Source organism: Saimiri boliviensis, chromosome 8 (genome assembly GCF_048565385.1).
Source record: "Saimiri boliviensis isolate mSaiBol1 chromosome 8, mSaiBol1.pri, whole genome shotgun sequence".
In the NCBI taxonomy this organism is placed as follows: Eukaryota; Metazoa; Chordata; class Mammalia; order Primates; family Cebidae; genus Saimiri; species Saimiri boliviensis.
In genome coordinates, this window is record NC_133456.1 from 98,981,621 (window position 1) to 99,004,643 (window position 23,023).

Consider the following 23,023-nt stretch of genomic DNA (forward strand, 5'->3'; position numbering starts at 1 on the left):
ATATTCTCACTCATAGGCGGGTGTTGAACAATGAGAACACATGGACACAGGGAGGGGAGCACTACACACTGGGGTCCGTTGGGGGGAAATGGGGGAGGGGAGGGGGGTGGGGAGGTGGGAAGAGATAGCATGGGGAGAAATGACAGATACAGGTGAGGGGACGGCAGGCAGCAAACCACACTGCCATGTGTGTACCTATGCAACAATCTTGCATGTTCTTCACATGTACCCCAAAACCTAAAATGCAATAAAAAAAGGAGGTGCCAGCAGGATGTTCTTAGCAGGACTTTCCAAGCCTTGGTGGAGCTGCTTAACTGGCCAATACTAGCCCATCATCCATCTGCAGGAAATATAAGAGATATCTTGAATTTGGAAATGGACGCGGCTGGTCAAGAGGTCCACTTTGGGGAAGGCAGGCAGCATGGAATGCTGATCTGCAAATGAGTGAAAGAAAGGGAGTATTTCTCCTTCGAGCCAAGCAAGGGTGGAGTCTTGGACCACTTAGAGAGCTTGATGAGCATCCCTGGGTCTGAGGAACATGAGGACTGGTATGGGACTTGCCAGGAAAATTCTACAGAAGAGCAAGAGAGCTGATGGAGCAGACCCCTGCTGACAAGGACCATCTGAGAGGTGACAGGATGCCATCAGAAGGGCAGGTCCTGGGACAGAAGCCAGGGGGGCACTGCTACTGTGGAGGGCACTGCAGGAAGCCAGGCCACCACGGACCCGCCTGGGAACCAAGGGCAGCAGGTTACTGTCAACTGACACTTGTTTCTGTTCCTTTATGTTTCTCCCTCTCCTCTGCTCCAGACCATTGGAGACTCTCAAATTGGAGAAATAAAAGGAAGAGAGGCTCGACCCTTCTCCTCCACTGCAGACTGCCCCGTCTAAGGGGGGCCAGAGTGGTGAGAGGACAGAAGCATTAATGGGTCAGAGGTGGCTAGACTGGAATTTTTGGTTTGCGTTTTGGTTTTTGCTTTCTTCTCATTTTCCTTCTTTTATTTTGTTGTCATTGTCTAAGATTAAAGTTGTTGTTACTAAGTTAACAAAATAAAGCCATGGTATCTTCCTGAAAGTTCTAAAAGGTGAGAACCATGAGACCAGTAACCAGATTTGCAGGGGCAGTGAGGAAAAATCATGCTGCTTTCTGCGTATCTCCCAGAGCCCAAGTCATTCCAGAAACACTAGTGAGACATCAGGAACGTTCCAAGAAAGATGAAGCCATTATATTTGGACCTTATGACTATTTTATGAAAAGTCAAAAGTAAGACTTTTTTGTTCTTTGAAAGAATTGTGGCCCTCCCTGCCCTGAAGTCCAGAGTGGCTGAGCTCATCCAAAAGGCAGGCTGGCCCAAGCACCTCTCAGCATGGTACCTGGGTGAGATTTTAAATGAGTTTCCCAGGGTGCTTCTCTGTCTTGCTCTGGCAAAGATGACTTGGCCAATCAGCGCTTCATTCTCTAAACAGCCTTCACACTTTCTCATGATTTTTTAGTGCATTGGTCTCTGCATTGTCATACAATCTTTGTTTTATTGGCATTTTTAAAACTTGTGTTTTGGATTCAGAGGGTATACATGCGTGTTTGTTACATGGATATATTGCATAATGGTGAGGATTGGGCTTCTAGTACACCCACCCCCCAAATATTGAACTTTGTATTCAATAGGTAATATTTCAGCTGTAGTCTTCCTGCCACCCTTTTCCCTTTTGGAACCTCCTGTGTCTATTATTTTCATCCTTATATTCATGTGTCCCCGTTGTTTAGCTCCCACTTAGAAGTGAGAACATGCAGTATTTAGTTTTCTGCTTCTGCATTAATTTGCTCAGGATAATAGCCTCCAGCTCCATCTATGTTACTGCGAAGGACATGACTTCATTCTTTTTAATCGCTGCATAAAATTCCGTGGTGTATGTATTAATATATTACATTTTCTTTAAACAGTCAACCACTGATGGACAGTTAGGTTGGTTCATGACTTTGCCATTGTGAATGGTGCTGCAATAAGCATACAACTGCGGGTTTCTTTTTTAAGAGTAAAATAAACCCAACATATCTAGAACCTAAAAGTGAGTTAGAAATTATGCACATAATAAAGTGACCCCAAGAAGAGTATTTACAAGATAGAGAAAGGACACAGAGGTGGAAGGTGGGTGGGTGGGAGAGGGGATGCTAAGGCTCCCAGAGGAGGTGGCATCTAGATTTGAATGACAAAAAGCCACAACAAGACTAAATGTTAGGATATAATACTTACTGGGGGCTATGTTGTAGGCACTGTCCAAAATTGTTTACATGTATTAACTTATTTAATTCTCACAGTTCAGATACTTTTATTCATACTCCCATTTTACAGATAACAATGAGACACTCGGGGTTTAAGAAACGTGTTCAAGGTGCCAAGCTTACAGAGCTGGTTTGCAGACTCAGGCTGTCCCACCCTAATATCATTCTGCTAGAATGACAAGCAAGAGCTTGTTGGGTGGGTTAAGAGGGAACTCCAAGTGCAGAGGCACAGATACCTGTGGCTACGTGGTGTTTCTGAGAAGTTGCATGCTGAGTGTATCAGTAGTGATAAAATGACCAGTTTGGGTGAAGGAAGAGGAGAGAAGACTGGCATGAGTTGCTGGCCAGGTAAGCTGGCAGCAGATTATGAAGGCTGCCATTTTGTATACCATGCTAGGGAATGTTAGCCTGTAGGAGGAGATGGGGAGAGCGGCATTTTAGACAGGTCATTTGGCTACTGGATGAAGATTGGAGAGAGGTGACAAAACAAGAGCCAGGGAGGCTAGTTTAGAAGCTTTTACAATATCCAGGTGAACAAGGCAAGGACTAAGGTTGTGGTGGAACAGAAGAAAAGGTGATGGAGTTTGGTAGATATTTAGGGGTAGGTTGGACAAATTTGCTTAGTTGATGAAGGAGAAGAAGGGGCTTAAAATGGGTTTTCAGCTTACACTGCTGCTAATTAGGGGACCCAGAAAGGCTGACAGTGAAGATGTTGAACTCTGTTTGGAAGATGTCCAACTCTGTTGGATATATGATGCCTAGTAACTCTTAAGGGCACTGGTAAAATAAATATGTGTTGACCTTAGCAGAGTGTTTGCTGTAGACATACATAAGAATGGTTGTAAAGACAAGATCCACATAATCAATACTCTTATTTAAAATCGCAAAATTTAAGGCCAGGAGTGGTGGTCCTGTAGTGCCAGGACTTTGGGAGGCTGAGGCAGGCGGATCCCTTGAGCTCGGGAGTTCGATACCAGCCTGGGCAACATGGCAAAACCCAGTCTCTGCAAAAAATACACAAATTAGCCAGGTGTGGTGTTACATGCCTGTAGTCCCAGATACTTGGGAGGCAGAGATGGAGGCAGAAGTGGGAGGATTTCTTGAGCCCAGGAAGCAGCAGTTGCAATGAGCCAATTATACCCCTGAACTCCAGCCTGTGTGTGATAGAGTGAGACCGTATCTTTCTCTTTCTTTCTCTCTCTCTCTCTCTCACACACACACACACAAACACACACACACAATAAACCTAAATAAAATAAAATCACAAAATTTTAAAAGCTAATATTGTCTTATGAGTATTCTCTCTTCACTCTTTTTAATTCTACTGTATATTCATATATGATTTTTTAATTCTGTGTAGATTATGCCAGTGCTATTCATAGCCACCTTTATACATTATTCTTCTTAGTCTACTGGTATTCATCATATTAGGACAATGTTAGTTTACAAATCTAACTCTTTTGAAATATAACATTAAATATATTAGCAGATATTACTAAGTTTTGCTACATTTCCTGTATGTTGCATGTACCCAAATATATTAGTCACAAATACACGCAAAAAATCAAATGGTTTCTTTATAATTTCAAGAAGTCCAAACTAAACTGTAAGTTTTGCATAGCAGTGTTGAAAATGAGATTTTTAAATGCTAGAAGTAAGATGTCTGATTCTTCACTATCTATACAGCCTTGTGTTGATGTTTGCGCATTTGGATGAGCAAACCCCTCCTTCAGTCATTACAGACTGGTTTTGGTAGGTAAAGAATTTTTGGGGGGGGTCTCTGAGCTGTTAAGATTGCCTCCAGGATTGCAATTGAGTAGGGTTGCAGCCAAGTTACGTGGCTGCTGCTGGGTCTACAGTGGGAAACGTGCTAGTGGGCTATTCCTAAGGACTTGAGCAGGCTTGGATCCTGTCTGGCCCCTGGAAAGAATAAACTGCTTCCTGGACCTTGGTCTGTAGAGTTGGTGCTGGGTAAAGAATGTACTTCAGGCTTCACATTTGGGTTGGCAGATGGTGGGCCTGTTACCAGGTACACAGATGAGTGTGTATTCCTTCAGGTCCCTTGGAGTGTTCCTGCTGGGCTACTGAGTTGGTCCCTGGGCAAGGAGAATTGGCCAGGGACCATGGCTGACAGGGGCTTGAATGGAATTACAGGGCTGTTTCATGGCTTACACTGAGACTAGAGTCTGCAGACCTGCCTCCAGAGACACAGACAGGCATGCTTCCTGCTGGGCTCCTGGACCATGGCTGAGTGAACTGAGTAGTCAAAGGGCTACTTGTGCTTCTCCATCAGACTGAGGTCAGCAACCTGCACTGATGGGCTTTTTCCTGGCAGATCTCTGGGTGGACAGGACAGCTTCTAAACCAAGGCTAGGAAGGGACAGAGCTAGGTTGCAGGGCCACCCCAAGATCCGCAGTGGAATCAAGATTGGTGGGCCTACCTTTGGGGCACTGACAGGCATGGCTTTCAGCAAGCCCCTGGGTGGGCAAGACTGCTCTCAGACTGCAGCTGAGAGGGGATGGGGCCAAATTAAAGGGCTATTTCAGCTATTTCAAGATCTGCGGTGAGACTGAGGTCAGCTGACTTGTTTCCAAGGGCACAGATAGGAATGACTCCCAGCAGGTGCCTGGGCAGGCAGGACTGGTCTCAAACTGCAGTTGAGAGTGGGTGTAGTTGGGTTACAGAGCTGTTTCATGGTCCACACCTGAGACTGAGGCCCATGGGCCTGCCACCAGAAGCACAGGTTAAGTGATTCCTCCTGGATTTCTTGGCAGATGGTTCTCATGGCAGGACCAAGTCCAAACAGGGTTGTAGCCAAGTTCACAGGAGGACGAAGCCTGTAGCTGGGACTGTGGTCAGTGAGCCTGCCACCTAGGTGCAGCCTACCACTCAAAACAGCCCTCTTCAGTCTCGGGCTCCACCAGGGCTTTGGGATCTTCTATCCAGGGGTTTAAGAAACGTGCCCTCCCCCCAGGGCACTTTTGTCCATGGATGAGTGCCCAATTCTTTTTGAGCGTAAGTTCTCCTATTCTTCCATCTTGCTCTTTACTATTGTAATTTGCATGGCTGATAGAGTAACTGATCATGCTTTGTGTTTTATAGGATAACACGTGCTACATAGTGCATGATACTTTTTAGCATATATTTCAATAAAAAGTTGCTTATTAAAATTGTATGTGAGTTATAAAAATAAAATAACTTCACAAAACAGTAGCTTAAAAGATGAAATGTTTTCTATTGGTGTCTAATTTATGCTGGGTCTTTAATTTAGTGTTAGTGCCTAATTTTTAATGTCTAGTGTCTAATTAATTTTTAATTATGCTTTTTTTTTTGTCCACAGCAATTCTTTGAGGTAGAAGAAGAGAAGGTTTCTTTGCAAGATGCGAGTAGTGTCAAAACAAGTATTTTGTTAAGAAAACTGAAAGAGAAAGAAGACATTATTAAAGAATTAAAAGAAGAACTAGACCAATATGAAGATTTTGGATTTCATAAAATGGTAAGTTTCAAGGCAAGGAATAATTAATTTAATACATGTAATAAAGTCATAAATAGTTAAAAGCTTGGGTTAAGGGTAAATTAAAATCCAGTTGATGCATTTGGGCATTTCTCCATAATATAAGCTGGTTTAACTATTTTCTGCTCAATGGTCTATTCTAGAAAACCCATAACAATATGAATAGGAGCAATATAATGGTTCTCAATTTTTATTTATAATGGAAATAAAATAAACTACCTGCCACTGCAAAAAATGTCCTACTTTAGAAGAGCATGGGAATGGACTTTTATTGTAACGAAAGATTCCCACCCTTCTTTGCAGTCAAGGTAGTTTGAAAGACACAAAGCTAATCTTTCCAAGCCAGAGCTTCCAAGAAGCTAGCTTGGAACAGAATGACATTTAAAGAAAACTATCAAGAAGAAAAATCTCAGAGGATTTTCCTCCTCAGTTCTCCCTGTTGCAGTGGGAACCCAGGGCTGCTTTACTGGCTAGAAAAACTACTGATGGGAGCAAAAATGGAATGAGTGAGGAGGCAGAAAGAAAAATCTAAACTCATCAAGGAAGAAGTTTAAGGGCTTTGGAAAGTGGGGATCCTGAGAGCGAATTCATTTTCGTCCCATCTCTGCTCCAAGCCACCAGCTGTCTCAGTCCCAGCCATGGTTCAGAGCTGGAGAGGATTTTGTTATTAAGTTCTAAGAGCAAGAAGCTGGTTGTTTTGATTTGGAAAGGCTAACAGACGTTGGGACTCAGGAAGAATAAAGTCTATTGATTACCAATAGCAGGTATCAGATGCTTCATCGATGGCATCTCTTCTTATTCTCACAGCTCAGTTTACAGATGAAAAAGCAGAGATGGGGTGGTTAAGAAACTTCCCCGTGGGCACACAGGTAGTAGGTGGTAAAGATGGTCTGTGAACCAAGGCTCACCTGAATTTAAAGTCCACTTACGGAGGGGGAGCTTTATCCTGTACAGTAAGAATTAAAGTTTGTAGTGAATATATAATATATATATGCAAATAGAAAAGGTATAGATTATAATGCATAGATTATGTTATCATAACGTAATATAATCTATTAATAATTATTAATAGATTAATACACATATAAATATTGACACATGCATACAGGAAAATCTGAAAAGTTATATGCCAAAATGTTAACACTACAAAGAGACACCTATGGGTTGTTGATGCCTTTGAATACAATCTATGGTTTATCTAAATCTCTCACTAGTACTCTTATTTAAGATTTAAAGGTTTTAAGAGATAATGAATCAAACGCAAATCATTCTATAGGATCATATTTAAACTGGTTTAAATGTTTGCTTTGTTTAAGTGTTTGCTTTGTTAACCTATTAGAAATTTTTATATCTAGAAAAAAACTGAGCACTTCTAAGCAAAACAGTGCTAAGTGTCAATAGCATACATCTAATAAAATTGAATATTAATTTTTTATATGTCTTGAACTAGGAAGCACATTCAGTTTTTGCATTTGCTTTTGAAAAACCTTTTCTTGGGTTTACAATACTTTTACTTTTTGGAGAAAACAGTTTAATAGAAAAGACTAAAAACTGTAATAGTTTGCTTTTAATCCTGCCTTGGTCAGAGACATCCAGTGTAGATGTGGCAAAGAGATTTTGATTCATTTGTTTGCCATTTGTGAAATGCAACATGATACTCACCTGGCTAAGGTGGAGAGTTATGATAAGCACACCGGCTGTGTTGAATGTAAATTGCTTCGAGTTCTTTGAAGAAATATTAATGTATCAATTCAGTTATTCTAAGGAAATGCAGAAATCCTTATAACCATCAGTTCATATTCCATAAAATGTACCAAGCAGACCTCCGGACTGTTGAGAACACCCCAATTAAGACAGTTCACTACACTCTTGACATGTTTATACCTCTAATTGTTCTCTTCAGGTGGTTACCTGGCTCAGCTGGACATTCTGGGGAATGCATGAGGATGGGCTGTGGCTTTGTGAAGAGGGCAGCAGGTGGGAGCCATACAGGCTCATGTGTAAACAGGCTGTTCTCTGGCTTACAGTGGCATCCAGAATACCCTGGTTATTCCACTGTAATTAGCCCCCAAAGAGCAGATTCGAATTTCTGTAAATAAGATTTGAGGAAGATGAGGTGATTCTGGTTAACGGGGTGTATGGATTTCTCCTAGGGATTCCAACAAAACACAGGGCTCTGCTCTCCACTCCTGACTGAGGGTGATGGAAAGCATACGTGTGTCCATTTCAAGAACACAGATGTGGATGCCACAAAGGCAGATCATGGCTTATATCAAATAATAAGAAACACGCTGTCTTTTTTTTTTACATTCTCTAAGAACATGCTTTCCTAAAACCTCATGCCACTTAAGTTCTAGATGATCTTTTTTATTTGAAATTTCAGCTAATTCAACTGCCCCCTCTAGTGGTATTTTAAAAACCCCTGGGACACCAAGTCTGGAATTAGATTGGGAACACGGAATTTGGAGAAACAATTAAAAACTTCAAAGTAGCAGTGGAAGTAAGTTGAAAAAAAAAGTGAAATAAACAAGCTTTATTTAGTTTATCTAAAGTTATCTAGTTTACTCTTAGTGATTATCAAATTACTTCAATAGCTTTATAGTTAATAAGTAGTTGTAATATTTCTCATCTCCAGATGGGAACGTCCTGAATGTTGAACTTTCCCAAGAGCAACTTCATTCAAGGGATGAAATGTTCAGATTTTATTTGGTGGGAAATCAATGTGACTCAGCTGCATACCATTGTAGTCATTGGGTTTCCATACTGTCCGTTGGCTAATCCTCTTGAGAATTTATAAAGGAGGTTAGCCTTTATGTCTGTCTCTCTCTCTCTCTCTCTCTCTCTCTCTCTGTGTGTGTGTGTGTGTGTGTGTGTGTGTGTGCCTGTGCATGTGTTTTAATTTCAATTGGAGCTGGTATTTTGAATAGATTTTTCATTTTTCTTTCGCATCCCAACCCTAATGCGCCCTGCAACCATCACCCACCTACCTTCCATTGCTGAGCATATCTGCTTGTTGCTGACAGCTCTGAAACAGAGCTGTCATTCAAGAGTGGCAGCTCTGCAGGGTTGCACTACCCAGAGTGCCACTTTCCTGGCTGTCACTCATTGGAAAAGCACCTGCTCTTCTCTGTGACTGTCATGAGGCATGGGCTTGCATCAGAACTCTACTCCTCCCCAGAAAATTGAGATGCCCAATTCATTGGAGCCCGCGGAAGGGAAACTGCTGAGAAAGCACAGAAAGTGCTCTGAACCAGGACTTCTCAGACTTTACCGCTCACATGAATCACCTGCAGATCTTGTTAGATGCAGACTCTGACACCGTAGCCCTGGGTTGGGACTGAGGGGCTGCATTTCCAATCAGTTCCCAAGTGATGCTGAGGCTCCTGGTCTATGGACCACGTCTGAGGAGCAAGGCTCCCAAGTACACCTGTTTTCAAAAATGATTCTTCTGAGATTCAGTTTACAATTCTATGCATCTCGTGAATATTCACAAAAGATACAGCACATGTGCCACCACCTGAAGTCCTGGTTTTTATAATATGAAAGAAACTTGAGATTGGCAAGTTTCTTTGTAATTTTAAAATTCCAGAATGCTCATGGATCACACACAGTCTTTCTTACAGTGTGGTTTAAATGGCTACATCCAGTTAACCGCCTTTTAATTGGTCTCCATCCTTCCTAACCTCATTTTATTAGTGCAGTTTAATTTTTTTTAAGTCTCATGGTTTAAGCAAGCAAAAACTAGCAGTATGGGCAGATGGCAGAAGGAACACCACCACAAAACCTGCCACTCAGAGTGTAACAGGACCGTAGCAGCTCAGAACTATCCCTTTGTTCATTTTGCTAATGAGTGTCCTCATTGCTGTGGGCATCTGAATAGTTAATTACTTGCAGTTCCCGCAGCTGACAGATGGTGGGGACAGAGCTAAGGGTTAACCTCGGAAGAAAAGGGGCTGTGGATTGATATGTGAAGGACAAACCCCCAGATTTAATGTGTTTTCCTTGAGTCCTGCTTCCATACAAAGAGATTCTTAGAACATGTGGTTAGGTATTAGCTGCTACCACTTGTAAATTTTACACTTCATCTGTTTAATTCAAATAGTTTTTCTTTAGTTTATGAGAATTGGGTGCTCCTGTAATCCTCTGTGGATGTTCATATTCTGCCACTGTTAGGAAAAGTGTGCTTAAGCCTATTAAGGCCAGTATTGTTTGTTTCTTTCTTTCTTAAAAAAGAGAAAAAAACTCTTTTAATCTATAAATGCATTCTGCGAGGGTCTCAAATTGAACAATGTGGGACAAGAAATTAATGACTGGGATTCGTCCTTTATTAAGAAAACAGTGTTGTGTATTAACTACTTACTAGGTTGTTAGTTCTTATTAGTTAAGAATGAATTGGGCTCAAATAATTTCAGTGAAATGGTGAATCAAAGTCATGAAGATTTGTAATTGAGCCTAGTACAAAATTTAACAATATGTTTTAAATATTACAAACTCCTAGACACACACACACACACACACACACACACACACACATATATAGCATATATAATTTTATTAGTAAGTTGCTTTAAAGGACTTATTAATGTACTACAAAAAAATTCAATCACTTCTTTTTCTTTAAAACTGTTACAGGGGAAAATATCTTAATAATTTAATTCCACATACCCTTAAACTTAAATGAAAGTGTAGTTCTAAAAGGAAATCAGTCTATTAAGAGAAATGATTTTGTTTTTGAGGGAAGATTTTGTTTTTATTTATTGCAATAATGGAATTACTGCAAAAAGAGTAAGTTATAATTCACTTGCGATGACCTTAAGTTCAAAATTATTTTTAATGTCTATAGTAATTTTGAAACAAGGCATGTAGAATCTCCTATCTCCTTTGACATCATAGTATAATGACTAATATTTTGAGATTGTACAATCTGTTTAATATTATACCACAGTAAAGTATAAAGTTCTGCCCCAGCTTCCCCAATCCATTACATCTTAATTTTTTTTCAATGTGTGGCAGTAAAATCTAGACAACCATAAGGAAGTATATTCAGATGTTTTCAATAGCTTTGAAATAGACAAGAAGAAGACAGCAAAAAAAAAAAAAAAAAAAAAAAAAAGAGTAGCTGTCCCAATAAGCGCGTCTATTGCGTAAGAAAAAGCCTCTCCCATAATGGACATGGCAAGATTTAAACAAAAGACACACATAATAAAAATGTAAATGAGTTTGCTTTACTAAAACTATAACTTTAAAGTCTTTTGTTGTAAGTTATCCTGAAACCTTCTTACAAGGTAATCACTGTTTGCATAGAGATTTAAACTGAAGTCTTCAATAGCATTAAACGCCTGCACAGACCCCGTGTGACAAGCATGCAAAGCCATGTTAATGTTCAGAATATGAATTGCCTCTGGGTGGCTCCTCCACCAAGCAGAAAACCAACTGTGTGGATATCCGTGTGCCTGATGGACTCCATGCGGCTCCCAGCCTGAAAACGTCACCACTTTGACATGTGATGTGCTCCTCATGACACTGGCAGCACTGACACTGGGAAATGCCACAAAGGCAACAAGCCCCCCTCCTTAGCCGTGCACTCTGCCACCCCCTGGCGCTGCCTGTCCTGGTCCCCCCAGCCTGCCTAGTTACAGGCGGACAGCACTTCAGACACACACAGAGGGAAGTGTGGGTGGAGGGGCCCCAGCTGCCTCCCCGGACACAGCCTCCATAATGAATTGACCTGAATGATGAGGGCACACAAACAGTATGATATGCATTATTCCTGTCAATAAAATGTCCCCATGTGTTGAGGTCTTTGTACAGAATGTACTGGAGCCTTTCTTCTAGCAAGCTCTATTTAGTCTCCTTCCTTTTTACTATTTGTATTATAAGTGTGTAATAGAATTCAGAAAATTATATGATAGCTTTTCTGTGTCTGTATTGTCCTTGTCTTGCATATTTAAATCCTTGGCTCCCTGCTTAGGAATATGGCATTCCCCATCTTGCAGGAGTCTTTTGCCAAAGAAACCAGCTCTCCAAAATCAAACCTAGAAAAGGAAAATTTGGAGTACAAAGTGGAAAATGAGAGACTGCTTCAGATCATTTCAGAGCTTGAAGAAGAAATCCAGATCAATCTAAAAGAAAATTCAGGATTAGGTAACATTTTGAAATCACTTTTAAGAAAAATCTACATATTGGTCACTTCGTAAAGCTCATAAGTATGTTTGTCTTTTCCAAACATACATTTGTTTAGTTATTTACATTTGAAAGATCAATTTCATAGCCATCTTTGGTTTTCATGATGGATAGCATTTCTTGCTTGGGACGGAGGATGTGTTTGTAGTTCTACTGTGAGCATGTCATGTTAACTCAGGGGGTTGTTTTGAGCCAGACATTGGCCTTTGCAAAAATTTGCTAATCAATGCTGCATTTCACATAGAAATATTATAACCAGATAGAAACCTTTGCTGTTTTGTTTCAGATGCTTAACTGATTATCTAAACTTGATAACATTTAAGTACTTAAGAATATACAGGGATATGCTTTGTAGAAAAAAAACAGAGTTAGCCCTTCAGGAAAATATGCTACTACTTACTAGTTATTTTGATTCTTGAACAAAACTAGAATATACAGTTTCATTTGTATACTTTATACTCCTTTTCTTTCATACCATAAACATTGGTGAAAGTTGTGTTTAAATCACTAAAGTTGTTAGAACATATGGAAAAGGGGAAAAAATCACTAAAGTTTATTGCTTTAATGTATTTTTTTCATTTAACTGTCATTCATGTGATTATCTTCATTATGTGATGTTTTTCTTAATCTACAGTATTCAAAGCAATGAGCAGGCAATATAACGAATTATAGCAAAGTATCAATAAAATGAGATATATTAATAGTCTCCCTTGGATATGAAATTCTACCATGCCGATAAGGTCTTGTTCTCTTCTGCTATGGCATAGCAAGGCTTTTTAGTTTGGTGTTGTTCTTATTAAGTCATAAACTGCCACCTGCTAAAGCTCTTTGTATTGGCTGTGACTAACAGCAAAAATGTCCATCGCTAGTATTGATGAAAAGCTTTCAGCCCTCAGCCACACTTGGATCTTGAACTTACTTCTTAATCCCTATCTGACCAGCCATCTGAACAGCAGGAAGAAGGCTGTGAATGTCAAGGGCAGTTGTGAAGGTCACAGTCCTGCTAGGCCTTGCGTCCAGCATGCCTGCGAGTGGCCCTCAGCCTGCCCTGAGGCAGGCCGTTTGAATACAGGGGCGTAAGCGTGTAATTTCATGGTTGGCCTCTCTCTCCTTTTGTTTACAGAAGATGAACTTATAAGTATGAAAGAGATGGCAGAAAAGGATCACAAAACTATTCAAAAGGTACTGTAACGTTTTACGTTGATAAATGACTCTTTTAAATGGAACTATAGGCGCAATTGACCAAATAACACTGTGTCCGGAATGTCTTATCACAGAGAGGAAAGTCAGTTCACAGGTTTAATCTCTCCCCACTCTTTGGGCAGGGTGACTAGAAGCAAATAAGGACTCCATCTTGAAAACTCAGGAATGTATAGATGTTTCTTTTGTTAGGGATCACTGACCATCTGCCTTGTTGATTTTAAGGCACCAAAAAGTTACAAGACACAGGGAAGTCTGAAGATGATCTTGCAGTTATGGAAAAAATTATATTAAGAACAAACAGTTTTATTTTCAGATCAGATGCTGGTTGATGTTCATGAATGAGCTGGGCATATGTTATCTGGTAAATATTTAGAGCAGGGAATTCTTTGGGCAGAACAAAAATCAAGCTTTCCTAGGTGGGGCTCAGTGGCTCACACCTGTAATCCTAGCAGCTTCGGAGGCCAAGGTGGGAGGATCTCCTGAGCCCAGGAGTTCAAGGCCAGCCTGGAAAACATAGTGAGAACCCACCTCTATAAAAATAAAAAAAATTACCCAAGTGTAGCGGTGCACATCTGTAGTCCCAGCTACTCAGGAGGCGGAAGTAGGAGAATTCCTTAGGCTCAGAAGTTCAGGGCTGCAGTCAGGCAGAATTGCACCCTGTACTCCAGCCTAGACAACAGATATTGAGACCCTGTCCCAAACACACATACACATACATCACCAACCCTCACAACAACAAGATTTCCTAGTGCATCGAATTGAATACAGCAGGATCTCAGCAATTCCTGCTCTCCCTGCACATGTAGGGCTCCCTACTCTGTCCTTGTCTATCCATAAACCTCCCTCTTGTGGCTCTCAATTGCCTTTCTGTTATGATCCATCTTCCTTTCCCTACTGGAGGCTCCAAAAAGGTGGAGACTGCACTGTCTGGTCTCTTAGTGGGGAGTACAATGAAAAACATGCACTGAAAAACATTCCAAGAGATTAATGGAATAAGAATGCATTTACAGTGCATATAATTTATGTATAAACAGATTCATATCTCCAAATTATTCCCAATAAGCATAAATGTCTTCCAGTAACTGAATCAAGCATCCATTTTTAAGTTAAAATGAATTCAAGTTAGACAAAATTAAGACTTCCGTTCCTCAGTTGCACTGGCCACATTTGAAAAGTTCAACCACCACATGTGCGTAAGTTTAGGTTCAGATTTCAACCAGGTCTGATATTGCTGTTCAAGATACTCTTTTTATTTATTTTTTAAAATATTTGTCCTGGCCAGTCACGGTGGCTCACACCTGTAATCCCAGCACTTTGTGGGGCCGAGGCAGGCGGATCATGAGTTCAAGAGATGGAGACCATTCTGGCCAACATGGTGAAACCCGATCTCTACTAAAAAATACAAAAATTAGCTGGCATGGTGGCACACACCTGTAGTCCCAGCTACTCGTGAGGCTGAAACAGGAGAATTGGTTGAACCCGGGAGGCAGAGGTTGCAGTGAGCTGAGATTGTGCCACTGCACTCCAGCCTGGTGCCTGGTGACAGAACGAGACTCTGTCTCAAATATATATATATATATATATATATATATATATATATATATATATATATTCGTCCTTTATTTCTTCTAAAAAAAAAAGAGATACATGTGCAGAATGTGCAGGTTTGTTACATAGGAATACATGTGCCAAGGTGGTTTGCTGCACCTATTGACCCATCCTCTAAGTTCCCTCCCCTCACCCCTCACGCCCCAGTGGGCCCTGGTGTGTTGTTGTTCCCCACTCTGTGTCCATGTATTCTCAATGTTCAACTCCCACTTAGGAGTGAGAATATGTGGTGTTTGGTTTTCTGTTCCTTATTTGTTGAGGATGACAGCTTCCAGTTTCATCTGTGTCCCTACAAAGACAGGATCTCATTCCTTTTTATGGCTGCATAGTATTCCATGGTGTATATGTATCACATTTTATTTATCAAGTCTATCACTGATGGGCATTTGGGTTGGTTCCATGTCTTTGCTACCATGGAAAATGCTTCATTAAACATATGTGTGCATGTGTCCTGATGGTAGAATGATTTATATTCCTTTGTGTATATATCCAGTAATAGGATTGCTGGGTCAAATGATATTTCTGCTTCTAAATCCTTGAGAATCACCTTCATGGAACCTCCAGTAGGGCAGGGAAGATTGACCATACCACCTTCCACAATGGTTGAATTAATTTGCATTCCCACCAACAATGTAAAAGCGCTCCTATTTTGCTACAGCCTCACCATCATCTATTGTTTCCTGACTTTTTAATGACCATCATTCTGACTGGTGTGAGTTAGTGTCTCATTGTGGTTTTTGATTTGCATTTCTCTGATAACCAGTGATATTGAGCTTTTTTTCACGTTTGTTGGCCAAGTAAATATCTTCTTTTGAGAAATGTCTGTTTATATCCTTTGCCCACTTTTTGATGGGATGATAGTTTCTTTTGCTGTGCAGAAGCTCTTTAGTTTAATTAGAGCCCATTTGTGAATTTTGGCTTTTGTTGCCATTGCTTTTGGTGTTTTAGTCATGAAGTCTTTGCCCACCCCTATGTCCTGAATGGTATTGCCTAGGTTTCCTTCTAGGGTTTTTATAGTTTTGGGTTTTACATTTATGTGTTGAGTTAATTTTTGTATAAGGTGTAAGAAAGGGGTCCAGTTTCATTTTTCTGCTTATGCCTAGCCAGTTTTCCCAGCACCATTTACTGAATAGGCGATCCTTTCCCCGTTGCTTGTTTTCGCCAGGTTTGTTGAAGATCAGGTAGTTGTATATGTGTGGTGTTATTTATGAGTTCTCTGTTCTGCCCCATTGGTCTATATGTCTGTGTTGGTACCAGTTCCAATGCTGTTTTGGTTACTGTAGCCTTGTAGTGTAGTTTGAAATCAGGTATTATGATGCCTCCAGCTTTGTTCTTTTTGCTTACAATTGTCTTAGCTATACAGGATCTTCTTTGATTCCATATGAAATTTTAAATAGTTTTTTTCTAACTCTGTGAAGAATGTCAATGGTAGTTTGATGGGAATAGTGCTGAATCTATAGATTTCTTTGGGCAGTATGGCTATTTTCATGATATCGATTCTTCCTATCCATGAAGATGGAATGTTTTTCCATTTGTTTGTGTCCTCTTTTATTTCCTCATTCAAGATATTCTTAGGTTTTAGATAAAACTACTTCTAAGAAGTATTTTTCAAAGAAATGGTTACCTTGATGGGTCAGAGGTGAGAGATGTTTCTCTGATAACTGAATCCCTCACAGGTTTTCACAAGGGGAGTTAATTTTCCTGGGCTTCACCCTGTTTGCAATGATGATAATGTGAATTCCATGTAAGCTTCTTGGCATCAATCTCTAAGGCCAGAAATGAAATCTCAGCCTTCTGGTTTCACTTAATAACCAATCAGGGAACCATCACCAGTCTTTTCCTTCCTTCTTTCTTCCTTCCTTTCCCCTTCCTCTTCCCCTTTACCTTCCCCTTCCTTCCTTCCCTCAGTCTCACTCAGTCCCCAAGAGGGAGTGCAGTGGTGCAATCATATCCCACTTGCAGCCTCAAACGTCCAGGCTCAAGCAATCCTTCCATCTCAGCTCCCAGAGGAGCTGGGACTAAAGAGGAGTACCACCACACTTGGCTGGTTTTTTATTTTTTGTTTTTGTAGAAACAGGGTCTCACTATATTACCCAGGCTGGTTTCAAACTCCTGGCCTCAACTGATCGTCCTACCTTGTCCTCCCAAAGTGTTAGGATTACAGGTGTGAGCCACTGCACTGGGCCGGGTTTCTTTACTGAAAATGTTCCTCAGGCTCTTCAGTCTGTACTACCACTGGTAGAAATGAGTAGGATGCAGTTCTTGCTTTCTATAAGGAGTCCAATAGCAAAGCAAAGAAAAAAATTCTCACTTGTAAGCCACCAATTGATGGCTGGCTGTATCCCCCAAGAGTTTAACTATTTCAGTTAAGGGCTGCCTCAGCCTTCTAGATCTGTACTGTGCCATGATGGCCTCTGGTCATATGTGGCTACTGAGCACTTGAAATGTAGCCAGTGCAACTGAGGAACTAAGTTTTAATAATTTAATTTCAAATTATTTAAATTCAAATTTAAAAACTTATACTTGTTTTAGTTCTTGGAAAAACCTTTTCATGTATTTTTGTTAACTTGGATATGTGGCTCTATTTTTTCATTTGTAAATTTTATGAAATCTAAATAAAAATAAAGTATTTCCAATGAAAACTTAGCTCCCCAATTGAGATGTGCTGTAAGTGAAAAATACACACTGGATTTCAAAGACTTGGTATAAAAAATGTCAAATGTCTCACTAATAATTTTTTACATTGATTATACATTGAAATGATAATATTTTGAATATATAGGGATAATAAAAATACATTATTAAAATTGCTTTTACCTTTTGCCTTTTCAACACGGCTATTATAAAATTTAAAATTATATATGTAACTCACATATTTCTATCTGACAGCTCCATTATATATAATGTAATATATATGGCATATAATGTAACATATAACATATACAGTGTGATATATATTACATTATATTAATGGAGCTATCAGATAGAAATATAATGTGAGTTATATAACATATTATATATATTACATATATAATGTAATATATGTAACATATGATATAGTATAGCAGACTCCTAATCTGCTTATTTTTTTAATTCTTTCTCTTCTTTTTTTCTTTACATGCACTAGAACTTCTGATAGACATTGAATATAGGAATATTTTGGTACTGAGCAGAAAGAATCTAGAACCCTGGATTCCTGTTCCATTTCTGCCCTAATTTCCCTGGGGCCAGTGCCTGTCTCTCTTCTTCCTGCTTTTCCCAGGCATGCCATGTGGACTCAAGGAGATAATGAATGTCAGCGTGCTTTGTCAACTGGGAAGCAGTTCAGATGTTGTTGAACAAATGACAGCTGATATTTGCTCGGTTTTTTCCCCAATATCCTGCACTAAATCAATTAGTTCAGCAGTGTTTATTAGTTGCCTTTAAGTGCTAGGCACTGTGCTACTGCTAGAAAAAAATAAAATGTATGTATACACATATGGTCCCTTCTGGGGACGGGGTGAGGTCTATAGGGATAGGCCAAAGCCATAGGGCAGTAAGATAGGAACTATAAGAGAAGTGTATACTAGAGAAGAGATACCCAGCTTCATCTGGAAGGTTCTAGAAAAGCTTCACAAGCAGTTTCACCACCTTTCTCACATTCTTTTATTGAGGCTCACTGGAACTGATTGTTCTGGGTTTTTGTTTTGTTTTTGTTTTTGTTTTTGTTTTTTGCCTTGTGTGCCTATTTGTATATTTGGGTTTTTTTTAAAGATAGGGTCTTGCTCTGTTGCCTAGGACGGAGTGCAGTGGCATGACCACAGCTCACTGCAGCCTTGACCTCCTGGGCTTAAGCAATTCTCCCACCTCAGTCTTCTGAGTAGCTGGGACTACAGGCATGCACCACACCTGGCTAATTTTTTTTAAAATTTGTGTGTTTGTGTGTGTGTAGATTGTCCCTCACTCTGTTGCTTAGGCTGGTCTCAAACTCCTGGGCTTAAGGGATCCTCCCACCTCAGCCTACCTAAATGCTGAGATCATAGGCCTGAGCCACCGTGCTGGGCTTTGGAGCTGATTTTTCCAGGCAAGCAAGACAGTAGAAGAGCTAGGTACAGGGTATAAAGACATAAAGCCTGACATAGGTTTCTGGAATCTTGCTTATGACTGCATGTGGCTCGAGAATGCAGTAGGAGTCTGATGAGACTATATGGGAAGAATCTGCAGTGGGGGCAGAAAGAGGGGACAGGTCAGGGGTGTGGGGAAGGGAGCATAAACAGTATTCTGAGTACCACACAAAAGCACCTTGTATAGGAAAGGGTGTGTGGTTTGTTGTAGCTGAAGAGTACGTGAGAGCAAGGCGTGGCAAAGGGCACAGGACTGAGCCAGAATATTATTATTCATGCAGACAGGTTTGAATAACTTTCTAAGTGCATTAGAGAGCCTTAAAGAATGGAAAGGAGCAACTTAGAAGACTTCGGATAACCACATGTGCCCCCTGGCTTTTTTTTTTTAAGCCCTGGGTGCACTTAAAAACAGGCTGAAATGGGACTGAATTTGAGGAGGCTGACCTCTTGCCATCGATCTGAGCTAAACATGGTCAGTTATAGAATTCATAGCTTTTGTGTTTTAATTCTAGGAATCAAATGCCATCTGTGTCTCTGTCTGTCTTTCAGCGGCTGCCACAGTAGAATCTGTTCTCATGAATTTAACTCAGGGAGGGAGGCAGAGCCGGAGTCAGAGAGCACAGTACAGGTGTGATAGTTTCGGAATGCAGAGAAGCAGAGTTTGCTGTGCGGCACACAGGAGGCACACCCAGCCAGGGCTGTATGAGACCAGGGAAGGTTGGAGGAAGGATACTGCATTGGCCCTGAGAAGAGCAGTTAGAGTTAGCTAGGAAAGGGATGCGGGAGAGTTGGGAGGGGTATTCTGAGTACCACACAAAAGCACCTTGTATAGGAAAGGGTGTGTGGTTTGCCGTAGCTGAGGAGTACATGAGAACAAGGCGTGGTAAAGGGCACAGGACTGTGGCAGAAGATTATTATTAATGCAGACAGGTTTGAATAACCTTCTGAGTGCATTGGAGAGCCTTGAACACTGCGGTAGGGTCAGATTGTGTTTCAGAGAGAAAATGAATGAGAGGGAGGAAAGCCCAGAACCAGAGTCCAGTGAAGGCATTGCTTGGATAAACCAGGGAAACGATGAAGTACTGAAACAAGAACGGTGACACTGAGATGTTTATTAAATTAACACAGATATGAATTAATTACATTGAATGCCTATCAAAATGAAAGGTTGAATTCTACCAGCCTGTAACACACATAAACAGCAACTGATCAATGTAAAAACTGAAGCACAAGGGGACAAGTACCCTGCAGTGCGTGGGATTTTCGTGTTTTTTTTTTTTTACCTTTTAATTTTTGCAGGTACCTGGTAGATACATATATTTATGGGATATATGAAATATTTTAATACAGGCATACAGTGTGAATGATCACATGAGGATGAATAGGGTATCCATCGCCTCAAGCATTTATCCTTTGTATTACAAACAATCCATTTATGCTCTTTTAGTTGTTTTTAAATGTACAATTATTATTAATTATAGCCACTCTGTTGTGCTATCAAATACTAGATCTCATTCATTCTTTCTAGCCATTTTTTTTGTACCAATAACCATCCCTACTACCCCACTCGTCACTACCCTTCCCAGCGTCTGGAAACCATCTTTCTACTCTCTATCTCCATGAGTTCAATTGTTTTAATTTCTAGCTCACACAAATAAATGGTTTGTTTGTTTGTTTGTTTGGAGACAGGGTCTTGTTCTAGGCTGGAGTGCAGTGGTGCGACCATAGCTCATGGCAGCCTTAGATTCCTGGGCTCAAGCAATCCTCCTACTTCAGCCTCCAAAGTAGCTTGGATTATAGGCATTCACCACCATGCCCAGCTAATTTTTGTATTTTTAGTAGAAATGGAGTTTCACCATGTGAATCAGGCTGGTCTTGAACTCCTGACTTCAGGTGATCCACCTGCCTCAGCCTTCCAAAGTGCTGGGATTACAGGTGTGAGCCACTGTGCCTGGGCCAAAAAAAAAAAAATTTATGGAGACCCAATCTCACTGTTTAAGACCAGGTTGATCTCAAACTCTTGGCCTCAAGCAGTCCTCCTGCCTCAACCTCTCAAAGCACTGGGATTACAAGTGTGAGGCACTGTACTCAGCCCAGTGTGTGCTTCTGATGGCTATTTTCAATTGGTATAAATGTGGTTTGATAGGCACATAGATACAGCACAAACCCTAAAATAAGAGATGGGTCATATAAAGCATTAAGCAAAATTGCTCTTTTTGACGGAGTAGGACTTGCTTTATTGTGATGTTACATTTTGATGGCATGGGGTGAGGAAAGGTATAAATAAATTGGTATTTTCTGTATATATTTTACTTGCTTATATAATAATTGTGTAATATATTACAAGATGATGATCTTTCAAAATTTAATTTTCTTTTGATCAAATTGAGATCCATTTTTCTCATATTAAAATATGTTTCACTGAATTCCTTTAAGGAGGGATTTCAGGTGTTCCATTCTTATGTTTAATCAAAATGTAATTTCTTCTCTATTTCAGTTAATGAATAGTAGAGACAGATTAAGAGAAGAGCTTGATTATGAAAAATCATTAGTTCAAGATATGGTAAGATGATTTGCATTATTTCCTAACAAATTTGAATTCAAGAATTTAATTTAACCATGGAAGTTTTGTAAACTTTATGATTGTTTCCTGTGAATGACTCATTTCACCTTTATCAAAAATCTAAGTACATGCATAATTATAAACATTTGTAAATGGCCATTTTAAAGAAAGCAGTTTGAGTAGCACAGCAATAAATATGCTTACTAGAGTCTTGTATAAGAAACAGTATTACCATTTAAAACCATGTGTAAAATTTCTGCATTTTATTATGGAGATTTAAAACAACAAATATGAGAGCGCACTATTTTGAAGAAATTGCTATTTTTAGTTACAAATTGCCGTAAGTGATAATAAAAAAAGAGCCCAGCTAGATATTTTGGCATTCTGTGTTAGTCTCATAAGAAAACACTGCCTTTTTATGTTCTTTTAAGAGAACTTTCCAGACGGCTGGTCTTTTATCAGTTGACTACCCAGCCCCTGGCCCCCCCACAGCAGCCCCCCTCCCAGCTTATGGTGGCGTACTTGGCTTTCAGCTGATTACCACTAGTATGTCTTTGTTACAGGAAACTGACTGTGTTTATTATAATAAAAAATAAAACACAGCTTGACTTGCGTTCTAAATGTGCTTGAAAAGAATATGATACTGTTTGGAAGAGAAAAGGTTGCTCATAGGAAATCAACACCACTTCAGATATTGAAACATTCGCTTTTTTACAGCTTGTCACACTTTGTGCCAAGTCATGACTGTTTCCCTAACTCTGTTTTGTTACTCTCAGCACCCTGTGTTTTGGGTTCCTTGTCATAGAAATGAATGCAAAACAATTCTCCTGGATTACAATAAAGCCTTCTATGAAACCAACTTGGGAATGCAGGCAACAAAAAAAATTATGGTTGGCGATTCAAAAAACCATGTGTTAACAAATATGTTATTTTGAGCCCTCACTTTTAAATACCTGGCATATAAAAATAGTCTCCATTACTTGAGCCTACTTGGTGAATTTCTCCTACCCCATCCCCACTCTCTTCTGTCATTCCTCCAAAGTTCAGGCTTTGCTTTGGAAAACAAGCAACTAAATGTGCATATTGTCATTAAAATTGAAAGTGTTTTTATAGAGTGGAAAGCCAATGTTATATTGTTTGTTAGCAGCAATAGAGAAGAAATTAAACTTCTCAATCATTGAATTTGTGCCTATACTAGGAGCAGATCCCATACTCTTTGAATGACTTTGCCTCTTTATTTTAACTGTAAGCCTTTAACGGGTGCTATTGTATCGCTCACAGGGGAACCAATCATGTTTTATTTTGTGGTTTAGAAGTTTGTTGAACCCCAGGCTTGTTGCCAAGCAGCAAGAGCCTGCACCACAAACCCCATGACAGCAGAGCCTTCAGGATGCTTAGACTAGTCTAGGAGCTCAAGATTTCAATAGAGGGAGCGGGCTTGATGTTCCTTGAGTGATCGACATTGCACACCTGCTTTGGACCCATCAAGGCCACTATTTCTCCACCTTCTCCCTACCCCTGCGAGGCATTCTGCTGTTGGCTTTCTTGTTGCTATTTGAGCTTCCGT

At 40.1% G+C, this 23,023-nt stretch overlaps 1 protein-coding gene across 1 annotated transcript in view; it reads left to right on the forward strand.

The window, feature by feature from the left end:
• Positions 1 to 23,023, forward strand: part of C8H10orf67 (chromosome 8 C10orf67 homolog) — a 95,944-nt gene that overhangs the window by 27,612 nt on the left and 45,309 nt on the right. The window contains exons 5-8 of the mRNA XM_074405320.1: positions 5,623 to 5,778; positions 11,793 to 11,940; positions 13,103 to 13,161; positions 21,391 to 21,456. Coding sequence (XP_074261421.1) covers positions 5,623 to 5,778; positions 11,793 to 11,940; positions 13,103 to 13,161; positions 21,391 to 21,456 — 429 coding nt within the window. The remainder of the gene's footprint in view (positions 1 to 5,622; positions 5,779 to 11,792; positions 11,941 to 13,102; positions 13,162 to 21,390; positions 21,457 to 23,023) is intronic.